This window comes from Cavia porcellus, unplaced genomic scaffold (assembly GCF_034190915.1).
Source record: "Cavia porcellus strain 051 isolate PalLab524CR breed Dunkin Hartley unplaced genomic scaffold, mCavPor4.1 scaffold_20, whole genome shotgun sequence".
NCBI classification, from domain to species: Eukaryota; Metazoa; Chordata; class Mammalia; order Rodentia; family Caviidae; genus Cavia; species Cavia porcellus.
Window position 1 is genome coordinate 40,681,751 of NW_026947503.1, and position 27,787 is coordinate 40,709,537.

General features: G+C 34.5%; 1 protein-coding gene across 2 annotated transcripts in view; it reads right to left on the reverse strand.

The window, feature by feature from the left end:
* Positions 1-27,787, reverse strand: part of Pik3c3 (phosphatidylinositol 3-kinase catalytic subunit type 3) — a 119,286-nt gene that overhangs the window by 80,777 nt on the left and 10,722 nt on the right. For both annotated transcript variants that reach the window (XM_003474000.5, XM_063231761.1), the window contains exons 4-6: positions 22,575-22,704; positions 5,341-5,427; positions 2,775-2,870 (exon numbers count right to left, since the gene is read on the reverse strand). In XM_003474000.5, the coding sequence (XP_003474048.3) occupies positions 2,775-2,870; positions 5,341-5,427; positions 22,575-22,704 (313 nt within the window). The remainder of the gene's footprint in view (positions 1-2,774; positions 2,871-5,340; positions 5,428-22,574; positions 22,705-27,787) is intronic.

Sequence of the window (27,787 nt, forward strand, 5' to 3'; positions counted from 1 at the left end):
TGCTCTGCTGGAGTCATCAGCTAAAGAGTTGCAATTCACTAAGAAAGCCAAAGAACAAGAGGCAGTGCCTGGGGAGAGGGGAGGATTTGCCTAGGGACCTTGGCTGGGCAGATTAGCAGAGACATGGCAGACAGATTGGCTGACAGGGAAAATAGTGGAACCTGAAGTTCCTAAGATGCAGCCACTTCCTCCAACTGTGTGACACAAGGGCAAGGCTCACCACCTAGTCCTTAATTTTCTTTGTCCATTATGTACATGGTGCCTGTATCCAGCTGACTGGACTTCCTGGCATACTTGCATTCCTGGGTGATTCTGTTTTTTGAAGGTGCTTTTGGAGATTTGGACTCACGATAAGAAACTCACCAAAAAACAAAACAAAGCAAAAACAAATAAAAACACTTCCAGGTAGGATTTTAGGCTTCCCAGATAAAGCTATTGTGGAGAAAATTCTACATATTTACTGGGGATTTTTAGGAGTTTCTTTTCCAGCCCCTTAACTGGAGTCAGAAATCCCAGCATGTAAATGAGCAGTATGTGACTTCTGCCTCAGGGTTAGGAGAAGAATACTGAGAAATCTAAACAATTTGAAACCTGTTTTGCATTTTTGGTTGGGGTCAACTTTTTAAAGTAAGCATTTTGATCCATTTATGTGTACATCAAGAAATAATAGAATTATACACCAACAATAAATTAATCAGATAAAATAAAACTGAGATTCATTTAAAGAACCAGAATTTTAAGTGTGGGGTTAAAATGTTCCTCAAATTTATGCAACAGCTAGAGATATACCAATATGGCTTCTCGGATGCATGATGCAATGTAAATTTAAATAACAAGAATATTAAGAATATTAAGAAATAAAGCTGTTACATATTTTTGGTACTATCAGCTTTGAAGAATGTTGGCCTTTATTTTTATCTAATTCAGACAAGAAAGGTAACTGAGTATAATAAATGTACTGCAAAATACACTGGAAAATGCTAAACTAATTAAGGTCAAAATTCATTTCCTCACAATTATATACCTAGCATTGAGCTTTTCTATCAATTTCCAAATGCCAGTATATTTTCAATTTTAGGTAAGTGCACAAAATCAGGAAAGACTGAAAAAAGGGAAGTATTGCGAACCTATGTTAGTTCAGTAATTGAGTCTTACAGAAAACCACCAATTCCCTCAGCTGTTGTTTAACAGGCTTGTTCTCAGTCACAACACCAGAAAACACATTTATCAGCCCAACTGTGACAAGCAATCTTCAGTAAGGCTATCTGTCACAAAAGACAGGTGACAAGAAAGTCTATTTCCATTAGATTCAATACACTGGCCCAGCAATCTTTACACTAAGTGGAAATATGACAGGGTGGGTAGACAGGCATTAATTTATAAGCAGTTTTCTAGAAGCAGTAGAAAGGGGTCAAGAACCTTTTTAAAATACTTGGAATTTTTGTAATTTCTCTTCTGTTATTATTTCATCTATTATCAAAGCTGTCTTTCAAAAGATTCTTCACATCTCCAATGTTTAAGAGTCCCATGACTATTAGCATATTTTTGCAAGCTAAGCTCCCTATAAACAGTAAAATTGCTTTTCAATAAAACTTCATGTACTATAAAATACAAACTATGATTTTATTAAAAAGTATTGATGATAAAAATTTCACTCATATTTTCCTTTGACAGTTTTCCTAATAAATTACTAAACAATGTTAAATACTCTATCATCTTATCTTTTATAACTAAGGAATACCATATAAGGGATATTATATATAAAAAGCTGAAACAGTTTAACTTTTCCTACTTTTTCACTAAAAAGAAAAGGATACAAGCTAAAAAAAAAAAAAAAAGTATGTATGTTAACTAGAAAATACTACAACATGATTTGTGATTTGTAACTATTTAAACCCCATTCTTTTCAAATAGCAATCTATGGTTACAAAAAAATAAATATCATTTATGCCAGCCTTAACAAATGACACTAAAGTATAAATGGAATTCGAAGTCTTGCTTCTAATGAACAAATGCACTGCAGACAAACTTATTTATATACCAGAAGAAATATTAGTCTATTATGAAATGTATCGAAAGTCTATTTCACTTGCATACTATTTCCAAGATAATAAAAGGTATTTACTTATGCGGTTTTGATATACATACAATTAAGTCTGTATTATTTAAACAGAGGCTCTTCAAGACAGATATAAAGAAGCTACCTACCAAACAGAATTACTTTCTTTCTTCTAATAAGCAGACCATAGCAAATTCATAAATGTGGATTTGTTACTGAATTAGTCTTAGGGCAACACAAGTTTCTTACTTGTGCATAAATCAGTGTTCATTAATGAAGTCTTTCATATGTATACTTCTTAGTGCCACATATAGAATTCAAACATATTTTATATATAGTCCAATAACAAACATGCTCTTAACTTTGATAGGAACTTACTACTTCAAAACTATGACTATTATTTTTCAAATGAATAACAATTATAATGAAGCTATTAGTGTCCCACTCACTGACCTACATAATAATTAAAAAGTTTTTAATCACTTGTGTACTTATTAAATTTCGTAACACAAAACTGCATTACATGAACGATTGGCTTTTGTAATTCTGTTGTAGCTATAAGATTTGATTTGTGTTCACATAAACAGCTGCTGCTGACAGCTGTCTGCTGCTATCCTACAACCAAATAATTCATCTCAGCAGGAACAAGAGTAATTTTTTAAATGTTTCCCCTCCCCTCTACTTTACAGACCATAAACAATTCCAAGGAATATACCTTTTCATAATAAACGATACCATACTCCTTATCATCACACTTGACGCATCGAAATTCAACCATCAAGTACATGAAATTAGAACTACGTTTTTCACTCTAAAAAGAAAAACAAAAACTGATCATTTTCAACATTCTCAAAGGATCAGTGAACAGTTTTCCCCAATTCATTCATACATGTATCCACAAAGTACAACCTGTATCAATTTTTTCATTATATATACTATTATTTTATATAATACTATTATTTTATTACATAAAAATGGTAGCATCTATTCAGCAATATCTGTTACTCAGAATTCCCCAGCAAAGTTTAAGTTTTTGGTTTACTCATAAGTTTGGGTTTTTTTTTTTTTTTTTTTTTAACTGTTTATCGGTACCAGGGATCGAACTCAGGACTGCCTGCTTGCAAGGCAGGTGCTTATGCTGCTGAGCTAAATCCACAGACCCCATAAGTTTGGGTTTTATGTTATAAAATCTTCAAAGTATTTTGTTTATATCCTGAGATGTTTTATTTCAAAAATTAAAGCTGATGTTTTATACTTAAAAATTTTAAGCAAAGAAGTGTTCAACCTTAAAATATAACTAAAGACAAACCAAGTGTAAGATATCACATATTTTTTTAAAATTATATACCTAAATACCAAAGGCCTTTTTTATTTTTTTGTTACCAGGGATCAAACTCACAACCTTGAGCTTGTCAGGCAGATGCTTATGCCACTGAGCTAAATACCTGGCTGACAAAGAGGCCTTTTAAACATAACTTTTTTTTTTTTTTTTTTTTTGTCTTTTTGCGACAGGGTCTCTCTATGCAGTTCAGGCTGGCCTTGAGCCCACTTTGTAGCCCAGGTTGGTCTCAAACTCACAACGATCCTCCTGCCTCAGCCTCCCGAGTGCTGGGATTACAGTTAAACATAACTTTTACAAGCATTTCACAATTTGAAAATGGTCTTAGGACAGCTTGTCATTTGTAAATTTTTATCAATACTTTAAGCATACTGGAGATAGTTATTTCTTTACTCAACATAAAAACAAATTGATTCTTTATATAAACGGGTGTCCTAAGGAAGGGTAGGGAAATGGGAGTAAAAAAAGAGAAACAAATTATACTATGTACAAGTACAGGTACAAATTCTCTACAATGAATGTGATCATTGTGTGTATCTAAAATTTACCAGTACAATCTGACTGGAAAAAATAAATGTGTGTCATTTAAAAAAAGCTAGAAAGAAACTATACATATACATACATATATATATAGTTATACTACTGATTTCTCTGAGTTCACTGAAGAGAAAAGTTTATGCTGGTACTGTTTAGACAATTGAATTCAGATGTCTTGTGTTCTGGGTGAATGATTTGGGGATGAAAATGTGCAATGTATGTACCATTGTCACCCTGATTGACAAGTTTTGAATTTTGAAAAGTTTTTATTCTCTTTGAAATAAAATGAATTTGAGGAAAATAAAAAAGTGAAGTTTTAGTCCTAAACAGCTTTTATAAACAGCTTTAAATCTAATGAATGAAATCATAAAGATCTAAACAGGTTACTTCGATTGTTCAGCTTTATAAAGGCGACTAGTCTACTGTGGCAATGGTAATGATTGTTATCTTTTAAAGACAGTGAAAGGAGAGGGTGAGAAAAGCCTGGCAAAGTGCTGTCCCCAACTTAAAACTCCTGCACTCAGACTACTGAGGCCAAAGTACAGAAAAATGGACTGTGTAGTATGATTAGAATTTTTCCAAATGTGACTACTATGCAAATTGAAAAACTTTTCTGACTTAAGACTATATTCTGAATAAATTTAGAAAAGATATCTAATGTACTGAACTATAAACATAACTACCACTTATTTCATTTTTAAAAAACAATAGTTCACTGTAAAATTAAAACTTTCTCCTTCTACTTGCTGAGAAGTATTCAGAGACTATAAATTAAGTTACATACTACTTTGGTCATAATAAGCTACACACAGATATTCTCTACTAATTAAATTAATTGTTATTTTTATTATCTAGACACAGACTGATAGGCCAAACATTTGGTGTTTTAGAGTAAATATATTAAAAACAAAAATTTTCAAGTAATTTTTAGAAGGACTCACTGAAGTCAGCTTTTAATTAGATGAAAAAAACTGGCCTAATTATGAAAAAAAAAATCAATTCCTTAAATCATGTAACTTGATCAAAGGTACCGTCATACATAGTATGTAAGACAAGCAATGCATTAACTGGAGACGGGATTTCCTAAAAGTGTTATGTGGTAAACGAAGAGGTGGCAACATGCCGATGGGAAACTTAGCCACCATTGACTTGAACTTAAACATGCCTGGCCATAATCAAAATGGGCAAGTGAGGCATGATGCCTTCACGAGTTCTCCTTATATGATATTTAGTACATGTAGGATATATACTACATACTTCATAACTCAGTGTTAAAATATAAGGCAGATATTCCAAGTCTCCCATCTATTACGATAATTCATATGCATACAATAACCCATTTGTGAAATTCTTCTCAAATATTACTGATCTAGAATATTTGGGAAGAAAAGAGTCACCTACCCACCTCATTTATCATTTCTATTTCTCTAAATGTCAATCTGTCCAGCCAGTCTACTTTCACCATGTGTCCTTGTCGATGAGCTTTGGTGAGCTGCAGAAAAACATAAAGGGAGAAAATCTTAACATAGATCTAACAGGAAGGAAGATAAAGAATGATACAGGTTAATGACCCCTAGTCTGAAAATTGAAAATCTGTGATGCTCTGCATGCAAAGCTTTCTGAAGGCCACATAACATTACAAGTGGAAAATTCCACATTTAATCTCATGGCCAAAACAAGTCCATTAAAAGTAATATGTAAAATTACCTACATTCTATACACGTAAAGTATACATAAAAAAATAAATTTCATGTTGATACTTGGTCCCCAATCACAAAATATCTCATTATATACACGTAAACATTCAAAAATCTGAAAAAAAATCCAAAATGCAAAATACTTCTGGTTTCAAGTAACTCAGAAAAAGAATGCTCAACTTATAAAACTCTATTTCACAGATGCAATATTCTTAAACAAAACAACTAACAAGTTAAGAAACTTGATTAAAAAAATTCTCTTTTTTTTACAAAAAATAATTTTAAAAAAATTTTAAAAGGCCTACATGTTTGGTATAACATATGTCAAAGTCTTTCCTGAAAATACTTTTATTTGTATACATGCTCTATACTTAATATTTTGTATACATCCTCTATACTTAATATTTTAAATAGTATTTGTATACATGCTCTATACTTAATATTTTAAATAGTATGAACAGAGGAATTATAGTAAGAATAGCTTCTCTAAAGGAAATAAATCACATTTTATCTTTTCTTCCCATTCTTAATACAAGAAGTATTATGAAAAATGATAGTTACAGACAATAAAGCATTTCCCTGGGACCCATAAAGTAATACTCTAGGATTTAGACACATACAAATACATATATGGTTTTATTTTAGGAAAAAATGATAAAAGACAAAGTTCTAAATCTGCTGTTGATACAATCCTGAGGTTTTTCATATATAAATTTACCCTTAGTTTTCAAAAATTACAGAATATATCAACTCTTCAAATCCACAATATTAAAGGTAAATTCTCTAAGTCCTCAAATTATAAGTAGTTTTTCTTAATAAGAAAGCACATTTTTAAATACTAGCTTTAGTAATGTGTCAAAACCTTTTTCCTAAACAAATATGGCATAAAGCAAAACTGGACATCAATCTCTGTATCTTGTCTCCTCATTGGTCATATCATGACAGTATATCTATAATCAAACACTACCATCAATTATTCGATGTCATAAACTAAAAATTTTCATCAAAATTCTTTATCTTCCTTGTTATTACCATAATGAGGTCATATTATTTCAGAAATAAAACAATAGCATTCAACAAAAAGACTGAGGTTCACTGAGATATAAAATAGCAATCTGGTTTTCTTCAGAGTAATAAACTCCTTTCTATCTAAAGCAATCTCTAAATAAAAATAGATAAAAACATAATAATTACTTGGCATTTTTCTCTTCATAAAGATGAAACTAAGTATTTTGTCACCCATGATAGACTAGTAGACCAACAAGCTAACAACACAAAAGACCAGAAAATAGTTACAAGGGAACTAAAAGAAGATCCTCAGGCAATGTGACCTAAAAAAGAAAGTGCTAGACTGAGAGGGAGACCTGGGTTCCTAAGGCTCAAATTGTCATTTTTTAACCAGCATCAATAAAATGAAAGTATATTCTATTCTTATGTTAAAAATTCAAATAAGTGAAAGGACCTAAAACTTGATAAGTAGTTTATTATTTAATGAGGCATTAAAGGCTTACATTCTCACTCTGCATGTTCCAAGGGAGTGTTTAACACAAATAAAAATATAAAGGATCAAGGTACACCCTTTGCTTGCACAGAATAACAGTATAAATCGGTAAAAGATTTATGTAATTTATACAGGAAGAAAAAATACATATGCCAAATTCGTGGCATACTTTATAATCACAGTCTTAAAAGCAGACAGTTTGACCCAGTCTGCAGATTATCAACTACCACCATGAAGTGACAGTGCAAGGATGTAAAGCCCAGTTTTTTTAAGTCCATTTCCCCTCTACTAGTCTTTGCAATCTACTCTCCACTGGAGAGTTATGCTTGACTAATTTCTGTCATTTATTGAACATTCCATATTTATGATACAATAGTTGATCCCTACTAATCTACTAGGTAGAAAGAGCTAGCAATAGTAAATTAACTTTAAATATTGGAGAATGTAGTGGAATTTTTCCTCTATTACTAAATTATTCAGACGAATCAGAAATGTTTCAAAGGCATTTATGCTGGTCTCAGAATTTATGTACATATTATTCCTTCCACAGCATAGATCTAGTTTTTTCCTATGTAAATATCAAATATCACCTTTCTCACCCTTCTGAAAGGCTATCAAAGAATATATGATCAGTAAGGCAGTATTAAATTGGTAGTCATAATGGAGCACATGCACGTTTAAATTACCCCAGAGACATTCACATCTGTGTGAAATTATTTGTAATACAAAAAATTAGACATAAAAGAATGCAAATAACCACTGACAGTGGGAACTGTTAACTATATAGTACTAGGATTTAAATATATACATATTTAAATACATACACATTCTAAAATGCTGTGATCCAAAAAGAATGAGGGAAATCTATGCCTTGATAAGGAAAGGCAGTTGCTGAAAGCAAGAGTAACCACAAAATGGTGAGAGTAACAGTAGAAATTCTACCTATTTCTGTTTAAATTAGTGTTTTTAAATTTTTGCAGAACTGAGTAATTATCATTCAAAATGTCTTCTAAAAAAAAAAAAAAAAAAAGAAAAATCTGTCTTTTAGCCACTTGTTCTGTTACCTATCACTAACAAACCACCCCTAGGTTAGCGGGTTACAACAACATGCAACTAGAAAAGTCATCATTTAGTTGCAAAGGGACAGGTGGGAAGAGTTTGAAAATGTCAGTAACCTACATCTTTACAAAGGGAAAAAAAATCTGCATTTTGTTAAACAGTAGGGTAAAAGCACTGCAATCTGCTTCAAATTGCTTATGAAGAAATAATCCTCACTTTTTAGCAAAGAGATAGGTCAAAAAATCAGCAAAAGTACCATTCACTCTTTGTAAGGAACACAGGTTTCTAAAGAATTCACTAGACACCACATAGAGCTCAGAAGAGAAGTCCATTGTCACAAAAATAGTGTCATAATTATTCAGCCCTAACTTTTCCAGGACTAAACAGCAAGGGGTTGTACAAACTATTTCAATAAAAGAATCTTCAGACTCAAATAACAACATGCCCAGGAAACTTCTTAAGAGTAAGAATTATGTATTAGCAGGTTTAATAGAAAGAGAAATATGTGCTTGAGGAAGATACCTCTTACCAGCAGGTGTTTAATAAAGGTACCAAAGACAGTTAAAAGTAGGTCAACGTGCTGCTGTACTCTACCTAGACTAGAACAGCAGGGGAAAGGATTGTCAAATAGCACTCCGTAGGAGCAGAAGGACTACTTTTATCACAACTCATAGTTCCCTGGTCTTTATTTTGTCTGCCCTATTAGAGTGTAAGTTTCTTAAGTGTTAAGCTATAAATACCAGTAAAATCTAGCATTCATCCTTTAGTAAGTACTTACATTTAGTGAATGGAATTCTATGTGAAACAATGACAAGCAGAATGGAACATAAGTATTTCTCAATTCTGGAATTTTGCCCAAGAGCTATGAAGAATTAGGAGAAGGCAGTAATCTTCAAAAGGAAAATAGGAGAAAGGTTTCCAGTCCTTGGTCAGTTTTGCCCAGTATTTCCACACAGTCAACACAGATACGTCACTGAGCCTGTTGCAACAGTTCCATCCTATCCTGTGCCCTGGAGGTTAACAGAGGTGTTGAATGAAGCAAGTTCTCTGCCCTCATAGAACTGCAGGGTAGAATAGTGAGTCATTCACAAGGTAAGTCCAGAAAGATGTAACTACACATCAAAACAATGACATGAGAAAAATAGTGAGGGAGTATGTGTTGAAGTCTTCCACAGGTATAATATTTAAATAAAGACTTGAAGAATAGGAACCAGCCATCAAACAGGATGAAACCGTCTAAGCAGAGGAAACAGCTTGTTGACTAGCATGTCAGTATACTCGATCTCCCCAGACATCAGAGAATAGGATAGCAACTTTCAGGATTCATTTGCTAAATAAATCAAATGTGTTCAGATTAGAGAGGAAGACGATCTATACATACTAACATAGGATGTTACACTGGTGATCACCTTTCTTGAATTTATGACGATCTAAGGTTTTACAAATAAAGTCAAAACAGACAGAAAAGAGTGCTAAGAATTGAAAAACAACATTTGTTTCAAGTCGGCCCACGATTTTGTAGGGAAGTACTGAAATGGGAACCAAAGGACAGACACAGACTGAAAGGGAAATAGGAGAGAAGCATCTTCAACTTCATTTAACTACCTTAGTCAGTTTCTCCCATATTCTTTCTTACATTCCCTTCATCATTACAGCGCCCATCAATCAAATGTGTTCATCAAGGAAGACTAGATGCTATGCCCAAGCTCACATATGCTATAAAAAGGTAAGTTAGTTGTGTTTATTAAGTAGTATTATTGTACAAGGAATTTAATACTAGACATAAGACTTATATAAGCATGTGAAACAGCAAAACTGGTTAAATGAATTCGAAGATGTTCCTAAAACTTTGATCATGATTTTAAATATCTACATATATTTCAAGACTATCTGATAACTTGAAAATACAAGATAAGTATAAATCAGCCTCCTGAAAATAATTAAAAAACACAATCTTCACTTTTCACTTGAAACCAACAGAAAATGTAAAGTGAGTAATGGCTCTGTATTGCATAGAACTGAAAAAAATTTGAAATTCGATCACTGAAATGACTGTGAGATGTTTATAATGTGCAAAATCTTCATATGTACAAATTGTGTTGTAGACATACTTTAAATGATCTAAAACAACTCTGAGGTACTCATAAGAATAAATATAACATTATATTAAACACAAACACATTATGATCTGAACTTAAAAATACATAGACATTCATGTAAATATTTAGATATTCAGTAAAAATATTTAAATTAGAATACATGATTCTTGTCTCTAGCTATTAAATTGGGGATTCTCATTGCTTTGTGTTTAACAACATTTAATCAGTACAGAAGATATTTATTCCTTAATAAGAAATACTAACAAAAGGTATTTAAAATGTAAAATTATTTAAAAAATAATTGTGGGGGCCAAACTTTGTGCCACGTATCAGTAGTTCCAAAACCTGGGAGGCTGAGGAAAGAGGATTGATCGCAGCAAGTCTGAGGCCAGCCTGGTTACATACTGTAGTGAGTTCAAAGTCAGCCTGCACTGTAAGTGTTTGTCTCCAAAAACCAAGCAAATAAAAATTAATTGTGGAGAGATCTGTTAAGAAAACTGCTGACCACGTGTGGTGGCCCATGCCTATAATCCCAGCACTCAGGAGGCTGAGGCAGGAGGACAGTCATGGAGTTCAAGGCCACTCTGAGCTACACAGCAAATTCAAACCCAGTCTGAACTATACAGTGAGGTCCTTTCTCAAAAAAAAACCATACAATAACAACAAGAAAAAACTGCTAAAAGATAGCCTTTATATGGATAATGTTAAGGTAATTTTCCTTGGTAATAAATTCAAAAAATACAGGTCTGCCTATAATTAATTTAGCGTGACCATTTAAAATGAAAACCAAGTATTAACACAACTGCACACTTTTTCTCTTTCTCTTTACTTATTTCTTCCATGGGCTGTCCAATTAGTTTAAACTATAAAAGCATATAACCATATAAGGTTATTTTTTCAAGGTGTTTTAATAAAACTTCATAGAAGTATAAATTTACATGGTTAGGCATTAAACCTTATGTCAAGATCTGAGTTGTAAAATAAACTTTCAAAAATATAACTAAAAAAGTAATGCGAAAGATACAATACTTGATTTGGACATTCATATGCTTTTCTAAAAAAAACTAAAAAAAATTAACAAGGTGGTACTTTCTGAAAATTTTTTGGAGACAGGGCCTAACTATGCAGTTAATGCTGCAGCAAACTTGCAGAAATTCTCCTGCCTCAGTTTCTTGTGTTGGGATTAAAGGTATATACCACCATAATCGGCTATTGCTGTGCTTTATTCAACTTTTTTCCTGACACTTAAGGACACTTAGCAGTACATATATTAAAATAAACAAAAGCAGCCCAGTTCCTATACACCCAAAACTCAGGAGGCTGAGGAGACTGAGTCTGTGAGTCTGAGGCCAGCCTATGCTACACAGTGAGTTCAAGGTCAGCCTGCACTACACAGTGAGTCTTTGGAAGAAGGGAGGGAGGGAGGGAGGCAAGAGGAAGACAGGGGCGGGAAGCGAGGGTGAGGGAGGAGCAGCAAAACTAATGTGCCTGTCACCTGATAGAAATAAACCCTGGAACACACAGAACATATGCGAATACAGCCACCTGAATGACAATGTTTGGTACTCACTACCATACCAGGACTACCTTTTCTAGAATGATTACACTGGGCTGCATTTCATACTTGTTACTCTAAATTCCCTCAAGTTAAAGGCTTCAACTCTTCTAATACCTCCACGGCTCTAGAATAGAACTGAGATTAATAAATACTTAAACAGAGTATCATTACTGGCCTGCCAATATATTTGCAAGACATGTTACAGCACTCTCATGGATTTCAATAATTAAACATTGTAATTTTTCAAAAAGCATTGACACTGAGTCCTACATGTATCAAATCAAATACAAGCTATGCAGTAATTTATAACAAGATAAAATGCAGTTGTAGCTAAGAATTTATTTTGGCAATTAAGATTTAAAAAGGAGTACATAAATATATATACTAGAGCTTGCACATGCCTATTCAACTTACAGCATACAGAGGAGTCTTTTAGGATTTTCTATCTTCCTGATTAATGAAGTCTTAGCCACAATTTTCAATTTTACTCTCAAACACATAAATCTTATTATTCAGGAAGAGTAATATTTCCCTCATAAAAAATTCATTTAGTTAAACTTCTCAACAATTAATCTAGTTTTAAACCATGTTATTTTCTATTTTTCTGGCAGGAACTATAGCTGTAAGGACAGACAATAGATTTTTCAGAATATAAATCAATACTCTTTTAGGGCTCAATGCTACACTGGAAAAACTAATTTAGTTTACTTGATAACACTGGTATAAAGGCAAATCTGGAAGTTTTGTCAGCATTAGACAAAAGTTACTAAGCCAAGCTAGTTTTCTACTAATAAAAAAAATATTGGTATAAGAAATAAATTTACAAGATATTCCCAAACATTTCTGTTATAACATAAAAGGATGACTACAAAATCAAATCCAACAAGCTACAGTTCTAAAAGTTAACATAATTTGTTTAAAATTATGACACTGAAGAGTTATTTTGGATTATGTCAAGGATGCCACTGAAAAGTTTGATAACCCTGGAAAACTTCCACAATTACCATAGTTTTCTTAATATTATTTATAATACATCTGAGATAGGAAGTAAAACAACATGAGCTTCTTTTGTCAAACCAAATTTTATGCCCAGGATTCTGTGTTTTCGTTTGTAAAGTAACATATTTCTCTGTAAACTCTTATATCACCATTTTCCTTCCTCTATGATACAAATATTTAAAAAGCAGAGATTATTATTCATGATTAAATATATTAACTGCACTCAAAATACATAGAGGTGTATTTATATTTCTTGAGGAAATGAAATTCTTCATAGTTGTACTTATTGCTATACAGTCAAATCTCAATTGTTTTAGGCTGTGGATAAGTGATAAATGTAATACACAGAGGTATAGCCACTGTAATTATCTTGTTTGTTGTATGTTTACCTAGGTGTGGGTTATATGATCATGGACAATACATTCACACTACCAAATTGCTCTAGCTACGCCACTGCTGTACTGTATATACAATTCCCATCGTAGTTGATGGCAGTTCATAAGTTAAACTGATTTGGAAGGTGGAAAACTAAAGATTATCAGGCTATTTCAATTATATACTTAAACTGTTAGGTGGGCAAACTACAGAAAAAAAAAAGATACCTTCTTTGGGTGAAATATCTAACCAATTAAGGATTTAATCAAATACAGATATTTCTTATAAAGAATATTAGCTTTTTAAGAAAAGTCCTAATATAGAGAATCAACTGAAAGTAATTCACTAGGAAAATGCAAATCAAAACCACAATAAAATTTCACCTCAGCCATTATATCAAAAAGACAAAGACAGCAGAGAATGTAGAAAAAGGGGAATTCATATACTATTGGTTTGAACGTAAATTAGAGCAACCATTATGAAAAAGTTTGAGAGTCCTCAGAAAATTAATAATAAAACTACCACATACTCCAGAAATGCTACCATTGGACACATATCAAAAAGGAAACCAATCATGTCACAAAGACACCTGTATGTCCATGGGTAATGCAGCACTATTTGCAATAATCAAGATAGGAAATCAACTGAGATATCCATAAAGAGACAAATGCATATATATATGTACACATTTATATATAGTTTGGTCTTTTTTGGGGGCAGAGTTTCACTATGTGGTTCAGGCTGGCCTCAAGCTCAGGATCCTCCTGTCTCAGCCTCCTGAGTGCTGGGAGTACAAGTGTGTGCAACTGCACCTGGCTAAATTCCTATTTTTAAAAAATGTAGTACTGCATTTGTATCTTGCTTAGTTTTGATAGTTCTATTAATTATAAAACACTAAAGTAAAAATTAATGATTTCATTTTTTTTCAAAACACTTACCTGGACACTTTCAAGTTCCCTGCTGCCTTAACATCTAACTGCAGGGGCTGGGGATTTAGTTCAGCAGCACAAGTGCCTGCCTGGCATGCACAAGATCCTGAGTTTGATCCCCAGTACCAAAAAAAACACCACATAGGCCTAAATTTAAAATCATATAAATTATCAATTTGATAATCTGTTCTAGGCTTTCTAATAAGAAACGATATCCATCTTAGAATGAAACTCACATCACCAATCATCTTTCTTAAAACTACAAATTGGCAAGCCTTACTTTTACCAAAAATTGCTTTCCAAGTTGGGAGTGGTGGTGCACAACTGTCATCCCAGCACTGGGGAGGCTGAGGCAGAAAGATTGCCTCAAGTTCAAGGCCAGCCTATGCTACCTAATAAATTCAAGGTCAGGCTGAATTGACAAATAATAAGTAAAAGTGAGACCTTGTCTCAATCCCCAACTCCACACAAAATCTCTTTGCATTCCTTTAGTCCCTCAAACATCAGCAGCGAGTAAGCAATATTAGGTTTGATATCAGTTTCAACAATGTGGAAGATGAGGATAAAATAAAATGTCTCCCACAACATACAGCTAAAACTAAAGCAAAAATAGTAAAATAACTGGGTGTACACCTGTAATCTCAGCACTTAAAAGAGACTGACGCAAGAGAATTGCTACCAGTTCGAGGTCAGCCTGCGCTACATAGCAAGACTTCAACTCAACAACAACAAAAAACCCAAATATTTCATGTCACATTAATTTAGTCTTCTTAATAACCCATAAAAGTAATACTGCTACCTTTCTGCTTGACAAATGAAGATTTTATGGCTCAGTCAGTAAATGTTAACCAGCTAGTCCAAGATTACAACTAAGTAAGAAAACGTAACTGGGACTTGGAAAAAGAAAAGGTTTCCAAAGCCAAGACCTTAAATTTTGTCTTAGTCACTTTCTTACTCACTGGTATAGAATACTCAATTCTTGCAAATTAAAGGAGGAAACATTTAGTTTGGCTCACAGTCCATAGAAGTCTCAGTCCATATTTTCCAGGCCCCAAGGCAAGAGAGCAGGTGCAGGAAAGGACTTCTCACATCAAGGCAGCCCAGAAGCATCGGATCAGGGAGGAGATAGGAAGGGAGCCGCACCCTTCCGGTCATACCCACAGTGATTTACCTCTGGCCTCCCGCAACAGCAAGTCAGCTATAATGGCCCCAATAATTCATTTGCCTTTCAAATCCTCACCTTTGAGCACAAGGATCTGAGCTATAAATTATTCAGCTATAAACCATAATAAACCCTGTGCATTTCAGTTCTAAGCTAAGGAGTTCTGTAGATATTAGAGCATTTTATACATTAGGTGCATTGTGACCATCAACATACCTATTATTATTGTTCATAATGGTACTAATAATAATGACAGTCAAGAATCTAAAATATACTTCTTTTGCTCCCCAATATTTAGAAATGGGTTTTTCACTTGCAAAAGTGAACTTTGGCAGGAATGAAGGGGACTTGTCCATATCCATAAAGTTAAAATTTCATTTGAGCTTCTCTAATTAACACCTCAGAACAGTACTCATTTAATGCAAAGTGTTTTCTTTCAAGGGCAAAAGCTGCAATGGGTCAAACAATACTCTTAAAAATTTTAAATAAACAACTTGAGCCAAGGATACAGTTCAGTGGCACAGTGCCTGCTTGGCTAGTGCAAAATCATGAGTTGGAATACCAAAATATAAGTAAATAAATAAACAAACAACTTTAGTCGCTCTTTAAAAAAATTAATTTAAGACAAGAAATGTATTGCTATGTTTATCTCTACTGTTTTTACTTATTATTTGTAAATATTATTCGTAATATTCAAAGTATCTATGAATTGTCAATTCTAAACTATAAAAAAAATTCTTCTAACATTTCCCAAAGCTGAGAGAAGTATTTCATAAAATTTTCCAGCTCCTCAGGCTAGTTCTTTATGGCTCACTGAGAAATCAACGTTTTCAAGACTAGTTTTACCTCCAAGGTATCTTTAAAAAGTGTTCTGGCTACCAGTCGTAAACAATATGGTTATTAAAAAATACTCACCAATTATAAATGAGGAAACTATACGCCCGATAAGTACTGTCCAGGACTTTTGGCAATAATGACAAAGTTCCAAATCTTCACTGTGTAACAGACAACTTCTAGCTGTGAGTGGCTACTAAGCACTAGAATAGGGGAGACGGCAAAACAGCCACGTTTTTTACTTCATTTTAACTAACTTAAATTGCCACATGTGATTTATGGCTATCATACAAGACAGTGGAGCTCTAAATTACAGATAATTTCTCAAATTGGTTAGTATGGGCCTAATCTCAAGAAACTATCCCTGGCTGAACTAAAAATATACAAGAACTGGTTAATCTGAACTCCACTCCTAGAACTCGCAGGAACTCAGAATTTCAGCCCCACAAAATCCCTACACATTACCACATTTTCAGGTTATCTATATTCTCCTTAATATTCCCAAAACTATCTGTGTCACAGAAAATACAATGTATTTCTCATCTATTTGTTACTTCATCTTGGCCTCCTCTTAATCAACAGGCAGAAACTAAAGCACATTCTAAAGACATTAAACAAAGTTAAAATGAAAAAGAGACAGTGAAAAAATATGCTTCTGTACTAACCTTTAATGTCTAAAAACATGTATTCAATCATAAGTCAAACACTAAAGTTGGTAGCCACACCCAAACCCCCAGGTGTATATGTATCCTAGCTATACAATTTTTGTATGACAAAGCTGAAAAATGAAGTAAACAGGAACAGGATGCAAACTGTCTCAAAAATGCCCCCAATCAAGAAATGTCTCACTCATAGACATTAAAGGCTTAGCAAGTGCCCCAGAAGTCTGTCCTCTGGTTACTGATTTTTACACATCAACTCAAACACATTTTATTCATTAAAAAAATAAGGAAAATTTAGACACGAGAAACAGAAGACAATGAGGAAAGAGGGATATAGTTTAATATACTTATTTCTCGCTGCTCTCTATTAAAACTCTAGGCCATCCAAGTTATAGAACATAAGACCTAACCTGCATGTTATTCAGTTTTGTTTCCTCTTTCATACTCACATTTTCTCAAAGAAAAACTAAACATATTCATAAAATAAAGCCATTAGAGAAATTAATTCCATTGAAAGCATTCTAAATATACATGACCTTAAAAAACAAAACAACAAAAAAACCCTCAAACTTTGAAAGCAGGTTTTTAAATTTCAGTTACTCATATTGTAGTTAGAATTCAACTTTCATTGCTGAGCAATAAATCAGAGTAAGAATATTAAGTCAAGCCTGGAGTTGAAGTTCTTTGCTTAATAATTACCTAATACCATCTTTTCACAGGCCATTTAAATAGTTAATCTTCATTTCACAGCCTGCTTGTCTCATTATCCCTAGGCAATCAAAACTGAAGCTGTCTATAACTGAATAAACTTTTTCAAACTACTGTTTGAAAATTGCCACTAAGATATTTATTTGGGCTCATGGTATAAAGCAGAGCAACCACACTTTGCTATTATTTAGATTTATGCACGCCTTTTACTCTGAAGCCTACTACCTTCTCAACAATTACATACAATCATAGTAAATTCACGGGCTGGAAAATCAAAGTCTAGCAGAAATAAGTCATCCAGTTCTAACCACTTACACCTAGTTATTAATTTCTTTTCTTAAAATAGTAGAGTACAAAATATAAGCATCACATCTATCATCTCTTTTCCTTTGGTATAAAAATGAAAGCATGAAGCACACCCAGTTTTTAAAAGACTGTTACAATAAAGCCAATTTCATGCTTTCAGGAAGAGAATGACACTGTAACAAGAAATTGTTTTTAAAGGTCAGAGAGAGTTAGGAACACTATAGTGACACAATATTAAGAAAAAAATAAGTGTAATTTTGAGATAAAAATGTAAATATTAGGAGCAGAACGTGGTGGTGCATGCCTGTAATCCTAGCATTCAAGAGGCTGAGGCAGGAGGATCACCACAGAGCTAGGTCAGCCTGGGCTACACAGTGAGCTCAAGGTCAGCCTGAACTACAGAACAAGACCCTGGCTCATAACAACAACAAAAAACACACACAAAGTATAGTCTGATAAGTTATCAAGTTAAGATCATAACAAGTGTCATGGTTTATGTCTGTGGCCCCCAGGCCTCATGAATTTGCATTGTGCATTTGTGATTGGTTCAGTGTCTAGTGCTTAGATTGATGGTGTCAGTGCTACACATACAAAGGGGTGGAGCCAGGATGTGATGAAATGGCAGGAAGAAGGTGTGTCTTGCTCTTTGCTGGTTCCTGTTTGCTGTTTGCAGCCGCCATGAATCGCGGCCCAGCCATACCCACCTGCCTTGGAGCCAACTGAGTGTGGACTGAAACCTCCAAAAACTGTAAAAAATAAACCTTTCCTTTCCCATCTTTGGGCTTCAGGTATTTCGTCTCAGTGAAGAGTAAAAAGTAACTAAGACAACAAGTATCAAAGCACATTTTCTCTGTTACAAGGCAAGCCAAATGGATCATGCTTTGGTTAAAGAAAGAGCTTTTAGGGGTTGGAGATTTAGCTCAGCGGCATAAGCGCCTGCCTTGCAAGCAGGCAGTCGTAAGTTCAATCCCTGGTACCGGTAAAAAGGAAAAAGACAAAAAAAAGAAAGAGCTTTTACTCTGAAAGCCTGTGAAAAACATTTATGTAAAGCAGTCACTAATTAAACAAGAACAAAACCTATGAGCATAACCACATCATTCACATTAGGAAAGCCTTGTAAATCACTTCGGGCTTACACACCATAGAAGCAAAGAACTGACAGGAGTCCAACACACTCACAATTGCAACCTGATAATCAAAACTCTACTCTGCAAGGTGATAATTATAAATTGGGGTAAATAAATAATCCCCGTTATAGTTAGCTGTATCGCTACTTTCAGACTCACAGAATATGAGGAGTTACACCAGACTCTAGAAATCATTCATTCTAAACTCCTGGTTTTATCAGCTCAGAAATAATTTTCCCTGAACTGTTAACGGCCAAACTGTTGACTCATACTACACTACTCTTCTCACTGTAAAGTGATTCCAAATGCCCAAGCTTCCAATCCTATCAAGTCTAAATCATTTTTCAGACTCATTTTTCTTCAAAGGCATGATCAGCTGCTTCCTTGAAAAAAAACAACTACTACAGCTAAAAGTAGCAATAAATAGTTTTAAGGAGGTAGTTCCTTAGCAATGCTACAAAAAGGACCCATTTTCTCCCTTAATTACTCATTTTGATGGTTTCTTCTTAGTCTTTGAGGAAGTAAACACTACAGCAAACTATCACATCTGGTGTCTCCACTTCACTCAGAAATTAAAAGTACAGTTCTATTAGGGCTCAAAGAATCTGAAAGCATACTTTGCTCACATTACTATTGTTACAGGCAGCTGAGTTAGTTAAAAATATTATAGGCAGTCAGATAGGGCTGGGCCCTCAAAGGAGCCAGAACTGAAGTTCAGAAACCTTGTAGCCTTGGAAGAGACAATCACCTCCTGCTGTGGGCCAGATTTCAAGACAAAAGGCAAAGCAAATAGAACCACATCCTAAGCCTCCACAGTCCAAATAGTTCCCTATCACCCTGAGGAAATCAAAAGGCAGCATCCTACTCCCCTACAGGAAGGGTCAGCACTGTTAAGATGCCTGCCTACTGAGTGACTTGCTGCCCCATTTGCTCCTAATTTAATCAGTTTTATCTGAGCACTTAACCTTATTGGTTGACCACAGTTCTGTCCCGCCTTATGCATACCTTGTGAGTTCCCATTTTTCCCCACCTTTGACTCATTTAACCTCATGATTTTACTCTATAAAAGTCCCTGAAAAGACAGAGTCCTTGGCAACCCACTACAGACCCTCTCTGTCTCCCAGACAGAAGCTTGCTTTCTCTCAGTAAATATATTCTACTTTTAACTTCCATTGTTCCTAAAATTAAGTCTTCGATTTTAAAGAACACAAACTCGTACTGGACATACAATACTGGTCAAGAGTTTCATTCTCCTATATCACTATGAGAAAAAAAATAACATGTTTATTCCTCTTAGTTTTTACTCCCTTTTAAAGATTTATAAGTAAAGATTTATGAAAACTGTTAACAATTATGAATAACACAGCACATAAACTTTAAATAACTATCTATTGAAAAAGTGGGATACAACTTGCTATACCCTAAAGACTGTTGATGGTAATTGTTAGCAATTAACAAAAATATTAAAAGGGCTTCTTTCCAACATCTTATTTAGCTCTCTTTATGCTCAGTCATACTATCTAGTCTTGCAAATGTGCACAGACAACTGAAAGTATAAACATGAACCTCTATATCTCTTAATGGGTTAGTGCTTGAATCAGAAACACATTGATAATTATCAAGATGTCTCTTACATTCAGTCAAAATACGAAAATGAGAAATATGTACTGTAATACTGTGCTACATTCAAAAAACCAAAAGTTCAATTAATAAAAATTCCAATGATTTATACAGTATATACTACTGATGCTTGAAAACGTTGTAGTCATATAATTTTTTTTTTTTCTTGAGACTGTCTTACTATGTAGTACAGGCTAGCCTTGAACTCATTTATGTAACCCAGGCTGGCCTCCAACTCAAGATCCTCCTGCCTCAGCCTTCTGAGTTCTCAGATTACAGGCATACACCACCATGCCAGTTGTAAAATTATTTTTGAACTCTCCTTCGTAAATAATTAGGAAAAGCTGGGTGTAATGGTACGTGTCTGTAGTAATCTCAGTACTTGAGAGGATGAGGCAGAAGACTGTCATGAGTTTGATTGAGACCAGCCTTGACTACATAGTGAATTCAAGGCCAGCTGAACTTAGTAAGACTCTGTCTCAAAAAACAAAAAAAAAGAAAACAAAAATAAACAGGAAAAAGAAATTTAAAACATATAAACATAAACCCAAATATTTTGAGAAGTGCATAAATTGTGCAACTATACAATTTTACATCTCCTGACTTTGCCCTTCCTTCCTCAAACTTAGAATTTCATCTATAATACAAATTATAATTCAACCTTCAAATGATAATTTAAATGGTGTGATGATGCATGCCTGTAATCGCAGCCTTCAGGAGGCTGAGTTTGAGGCCAGCCGAGGCTATACAGTGAGTCAAGGCTAGTCTGAGCTATTAAACCCTGTCTCAAAAAAAAAGACAATTTAAGACCTTCTGCTTCTGCAGTATAATCCACATTCCTCTAGTATTTGTGATGTAACTATGTTTCACACATTTGTAACCAACAGTTTATAAATAGCTGATTCTAATAAAATGTCTAATAACTACTTGACATTTACAAAAGTCACAGGGAATAGCTTAAATCAAAGACCACTGACAACATACATAAAACCAAAGAGAAGACACACATACAAAAAGTTTGTGAACTTTCCTTACAGCCTTGCAAGAATGCAATCAAGATCTTGGAATGAAAAGCTGGTGAGCATTAAATTTTATTAAATTTTATAAATTTTAAATACAGAGTAAGAAGATCAGTAGTCAGTTCAATATGCTTATTAGGTAGATATGAGATCCTTTTTCCTTAAAAGAATATAAAAAGCAGACATGGTAATGGGAATTCTTACACTGAAGCACAAAGCCTACCCACACAAATATTTTTGTTGTTGAGTACTACTTTGAAGATAGAAGCAAAAAGCTATTAAAAAGGTTGGCATCAAAACTTCCTCTAGACATTAAAAAGTCATTCACCAATAAGACTGCAAAGGAAAAAAATACATGTGGAAATTAAAAGAAAGTCTTAACAAAAGAACTATAAAAGAAACTTTAAGCAACCTTACACAGTACTTCATAAGAGCATGCACAAAATAAATTGTTGCAATTTAAGTAAAAATTGAAATGTTTTTATTTTGAAAACTTCAGAAAAAGACAATAACTCAACCTGCTTATAAAAATGAAGATAGAGGCGCTTTAGACTACTTAACCATAAAGTTTTCAAGACAATGTCACCAGAAACCGTAGATGGTTAATCTTGAAACTATCACCAAAGAGATTTGCATTTTCACATCTGAGGAGATGCCAGACCTAAAGACCACACAGTGTGTGATTCCATTTATATAAAATGTCTGGAACTCACAGAGCATAAAGAAAAGAAGCAGAGGAAGTGACTCCTAATGAGGACAGTTTAGGAGTGATGAAAAGGCTCTACACTTACACAGCAGAGGTTACACAACTATGTGATGTGCATTTTAAGAGTGTATTTTATGGATGTGAATCATATTTCAATAAAACTCTTACTAAAGAGTTAAAATTTACATTTTCAAAACTCTGACAAAATTCATAAAATTGTGGCAAGCTATTGCAGACATCATTTAGAACATTCAACTAGTTTCAAAAGTCTTTTCTACCTTGGCAAGACGGCTCATCTGATCTTCGGATACAGTGCTGCTAGTTCTGCCAGGAGTTTTTGTAGGTTCTGATCCATCTGCTTCTATGTTAGGCCAGACTTTCAAGTCATGCATCCCTTGACGGAACATGCTAGCGGAAAAGAGCGTTCGGAAGAGGTAAGTGAAAGCAGTTCATTACAGAAAACTTTAGATTCCTGAAAACAAAGCATTTTACACAGTAAGTGCATTTCTCTGATACCAACCTTTCAGCCCCCGGTGGGTTTTATGGAAATGAACTAAACAATTAAAACCCACAAAAACATTCATTTTCTCATACTATTGTTGTCTCCCTCAAGCTGTCAGAACTATTTTAGAGGAACCTGATTGGAAGGGGCAAAGGACTGACAGTGGATCATGTGCCACTTCACTGTTTCAGTGGAGATCTTCATAAGAGAGGCGAGATTGCTAGGCAACAAAATAATGCCACATTTACAAGGACTGATATTAAAATTTGAAAACCTTTGGAAGCAACTTTTTCCTGTGACAATTCAGTGTACAATGGCTTGAGTCAGGACCACACCATCTATTACACATGCGACTTAGGGTAAGGTAATCTAACCTCTTAGTATCTCAGTTTTCTCGTGTACAAAGTGAGATTAATAAGAGAATACCTCACAGAATAACTACAAAAATTAAATAAATCATTTTAGATTAAAAAGCACTGAGAACACAGCACAAATGAGGTGTGGTAGTGCAGGCCTGTAATCACAGCATTCAGAAGGCAGAGGCAGGAGGATCATTGTGAGTTCGAGACCAGCTTGGGTTACAAAGAGAACTGAAGGCCAGCCTGAATTGCATAGCAGGATCCTGTCTCAAAAAAACAACAACAAAAAAAAACCCTAAACAAACAAAAAAAAAATGTGATTCCATTATGCCAATATAAAGTTTCTGAATTTTGTATTTATGAATAATTAGAGATCACATACTGTCCTTTTACAAATGTTTTTAAGTAACACTTTTCATGTAAGTTTACCCCAACAGTATATCCACCAAAGCTTAATGATCAAGTTGTTAACTGCAATGAGAAGAAAAACATTAGAAATATGTGTAGGAGAACATGAAGTTTAAAGCATTTCACATAATCATGTATTTAGCAATTTTTTTTAAAGAAAGACACATTTTCAACTTAATTCTTGTTCAGCCTTTATAAGAAAGTTTTAAGCTGCAAAACATTTATGTAAAATTTTTAATACTTACAGTGTTCTGACTAAAGGAAAATTTTGGAAATAATCAAGGGAATTTTTATAAAGTGCCATAAACATTTAGATAGGAAGCTATAAAGCTACAAGCACATTAGTACAATAAAATTAAGGACCATATCTGTTATAAAGTCTCTAAAGTTGGCAATAAAAAAGGTAATCTAGCAACTATATTGTTGAAAGCTTATAGACTAAATTTTTTAAAATGCAAGGTACTATAAAGAATCAAATTCCCAATTTTTATGTTAAAAATTTTTTAGAGTTAATTACAAGAAAAGTACATTCACATGTTTTTTATAATTTTCTTTCCCTTTCAACTGTAATAGATTCAATGACCAGTAGACCTGCTTAGAAAGCAGTCTTTAAGGCTGTGAGTGTGGTGAGGTTATGACACCACTTTAGATGAAGTCCCTGCAGAAACAGAAGGCTTCCCTTCCTTCTCCCCACCTTTTGGCCTCTTGAGAATACTCTGACTGGATGAATTTAACTGAAGCAAAAATAAGCACATCTGGCAGGAAGTCAGTTCACTAAATGATTTAGGTATCTTGGGATGGATCTGGAGAAGAGATTTAAAGACTGGGAATGGGGAGGGGAGGGTGATGCCAAGTGACTACACTGATCAAGGGTACATGTTACATTTTTTTGACACTAATGGACCTTGCAGAGTTACACAGACTTCAGGTGGCAAAGCAGAAGATGCCTAGGGCACCGTATCCATGTGGGATATTAAGCCAAATGAGCAAGACAGAACACACAGTGCTCCCTACTTCACTTCCAAGAGAGGCCCCAGCAACAGCTGCTGCTGTTGCAGCTTACAGTGCCAAGCCACTAATGCAGCAACTGCCTTGACTTCACAACTCACATTTGGAAAAACCATCTGCACGAGAATGCTGAAACTTACCTACAGTTCGACTACGGCAGCCTGATGATCAATCCATCTGCTACCCACTACACAACTGATAAGCTAGATGTGCAAATGCAGAACCTTACATCATTCTAGCCTTATCCTAACAGGTCAGTCTTTCAACCACTAAATACACTGTAAGAAGTTCTCTTTCATAGAGTCAAGAATACAAAACACATATCAGCAAATATGAAGAGCTAGTAGTCACAAGATTACAATAATAGATGCTTTGAGCACCATTTTTACAAGCTGCTAAGTGCATACTAGGAGCCGTTAGGGGAAAAGGTGGGCGCGCTGGTATTACACTTTACTGCATTAAAAACATCTGAGGAAAATATAGTCTAAGGCAAGAGAACTGTGGTGGCATGTGACATGACTTCTGATGAGGGGTGGTAAAAATATTTACAGCTTTCCTGCCGAGGCCGCTCAGAAGATTCATGGTGTTTTGCCTTCTTGGGCCATCAGCAGCACCACACAGAGAAGTATTAACAGTAACCTAGGAGCACAAGTGAATGTCTACTCACTGCTCTATCATGGGACATCCAGAAGACAGGCGCTATAGTGCACGGTATTCACAGGAAGGCCCGGCTTGTCTCTACTGCAACTCACGTTACCTTCTAGGGAAGGCCCAAGGACACAGAGAGAGAAAGAAGTTGCTTCAGAGGGTTGTTTAGAATTCCTTCGTCTAGAGATGAAGGGGAATCTAAGCGCCTGCCCCTGGAGAATTAGATTTGGTGATCTACTGTTTTCTTGCTCCTTCCCCACTGTTCAAAGTATCCAAATACCTATATGAAAATATAATGTAATAATATGGTCAGTGGCCAAACCTGGACTGATTAATAAAGAAAATGTTGCTAGGCATGGAGGTGCATTCCTGTAATCCCAAACCTCAGAGGGCTGAGGCAGGAAGACTGCTATGAATTCAAGGCCAGCCTGAGCTACACAGCTAGTACAAGGCCTGGCTGAGCTATACAGCAAGATCCTGACTCAAAAAATATTAATTACCTAATTAAAATTTTACAAAATAAAAAACTAATATGTAGGGGCTGGAGATTTAGCTCAGCAGCATAAGCGCCTGCCTTGCAAGCAGGCAGTCGTGAGTTCGATCCCCGGTACCGATAAAAAGGAAAAAGACACAAAAAAAAAAAAAAAAAAAAAAAAAACTAATATGTTAATGTAAAAAAATCTCATCACATTAAATTGATAGTGAGATGAAATCCCCATACATCTGACTAGATATAAACAGAACCATTTTAAGAATAGTTTTTGCAACTATGCTTATTTTGCAAAATAAAAAGATTTAGTATTACTTTAAAAATCAACTGATTTCATTATTTTGATTTCTAAAACTGAGTAACATAGTTGTTTCCATTGCATTTAGTAACCTCAGATATAGAAGACCAGACTGCAGTTAGCAAAAGAAAGATCTCTTTAAAATAGCAAACAACAATGAAAAACAAATCACACAGCTGCCAGATAATGCATCAAAGGATAACATAAGTTTGACTGGAGTCAATGAAAAAGCAGGAGATAGCAAGGATGGCATGAACAGAAGTAATCACAGAAGTAATGGCTGAAAATTTCCCTGGCAGGAAAGAAGGTAAGTGAGGTACATAGAACTCCAGTTAGCCATGATCAAAAAACTACATTAAGGGCCAGGGATTTAGCTCAGTGGTATAAGCACGTGCCTGGCAAGCGCTAGGTCATGAGTTCGATCCCTGGTGCAAAAAACAAAAAACAAAAAACCTACTCAAGGCATATAACAGTCAAAGACTCCAGAAATGCAACTTAAGAACAGAATATTAAAAGCAGTCAGAGAAAAGAAAAAAAAAAATCATCCATAAAAGAAAGCCAATCAGAATCACGGCAGACTTCTCAACACAAACCCTTAAGTCTAGGAGAGCTTGGAGTGCAGTGTTTCAAGTTCTAAAAGAAAACAACGTCCAACTCAGATTGATGTACCTTGAAAGCTATGTTTCAAAACTGATGGAGAAATAAGATACTTCCATGACAAAGAATACCTGATCTGTGGAAATTCATGAGCACCAAATCAGCGCTCCAAAATATTCTGAAGGACATTCTCCCAAGAGATAACTAGGACTTCACATCCACGACTCATACAGAATTGACCCACCAGGCAAGGCAAGTAATTAAACAGAAGACAAAAGAAACTGGCAGAATGGATCAAGCAGTGAGATCCAATAAAATGCTGTAGACAAGAATCACATTTCATTCAAAAAGAAATTCATATACTGAAAGTCAAAGGATAAAAAAACAATATTCTATGCAACAGAAAAAAGCAAAGTGGATTCAAGCCAAGACTAATTAAGAAAAAGGTCACTACATCCTTGTAAAGAGAACAAACAACCTAAGAGGAACAGATAATAATCACAAACGTATATGCACGAAATGTCATGCACACAGTTATATATAAAACAACAGATGTGAAAAATCAAAAAAGCACTCATACAATTATATTAGGGGATCTCAATACCCCACTGTGCCAAATAGAAAGATAAACTGGACAAGAAAGATCACCAAAGAAATATTAAAACTGAACTAAACTTTTGAACAAATAGATTTAGTAGATGTCTACAGTGTTTCTTTTTGACATCAGAATAGACAGTTTTTCTTAGCTGTACATAGAGTGTTTTTCAAACCAACCACATACTGGCTCATAGAACATGCTTAAGTAAATGCAAAGGAATCAAACTTATCCAATGCATACTATCAAACCATCACACAATGAAATTGGAAATCAATGGCAAAAATAAACCATAAAACTTCGTAGATATATGGGAATTAAATATCTTCTTGAACAATCAACAAATCACAGATGAAATTGAAGAAGAAATTAGACAGTTTCTACAATGAAATAGTAACACCAATACAACATACCAAAACTTAGGGGATGCAATGAAAGCAGTACTAAGAGGGCATTTGTAGTGTGTAATTCTCATATCAAAAAACAGAGCAAGCTCAAGTAAACAATCTAATGTTGAACCTCAAACTTCTAGAAAAACAAGAGCAAGTTAAGCCCAAAACTCCTATGAGGGAAGAAATTATAAAGA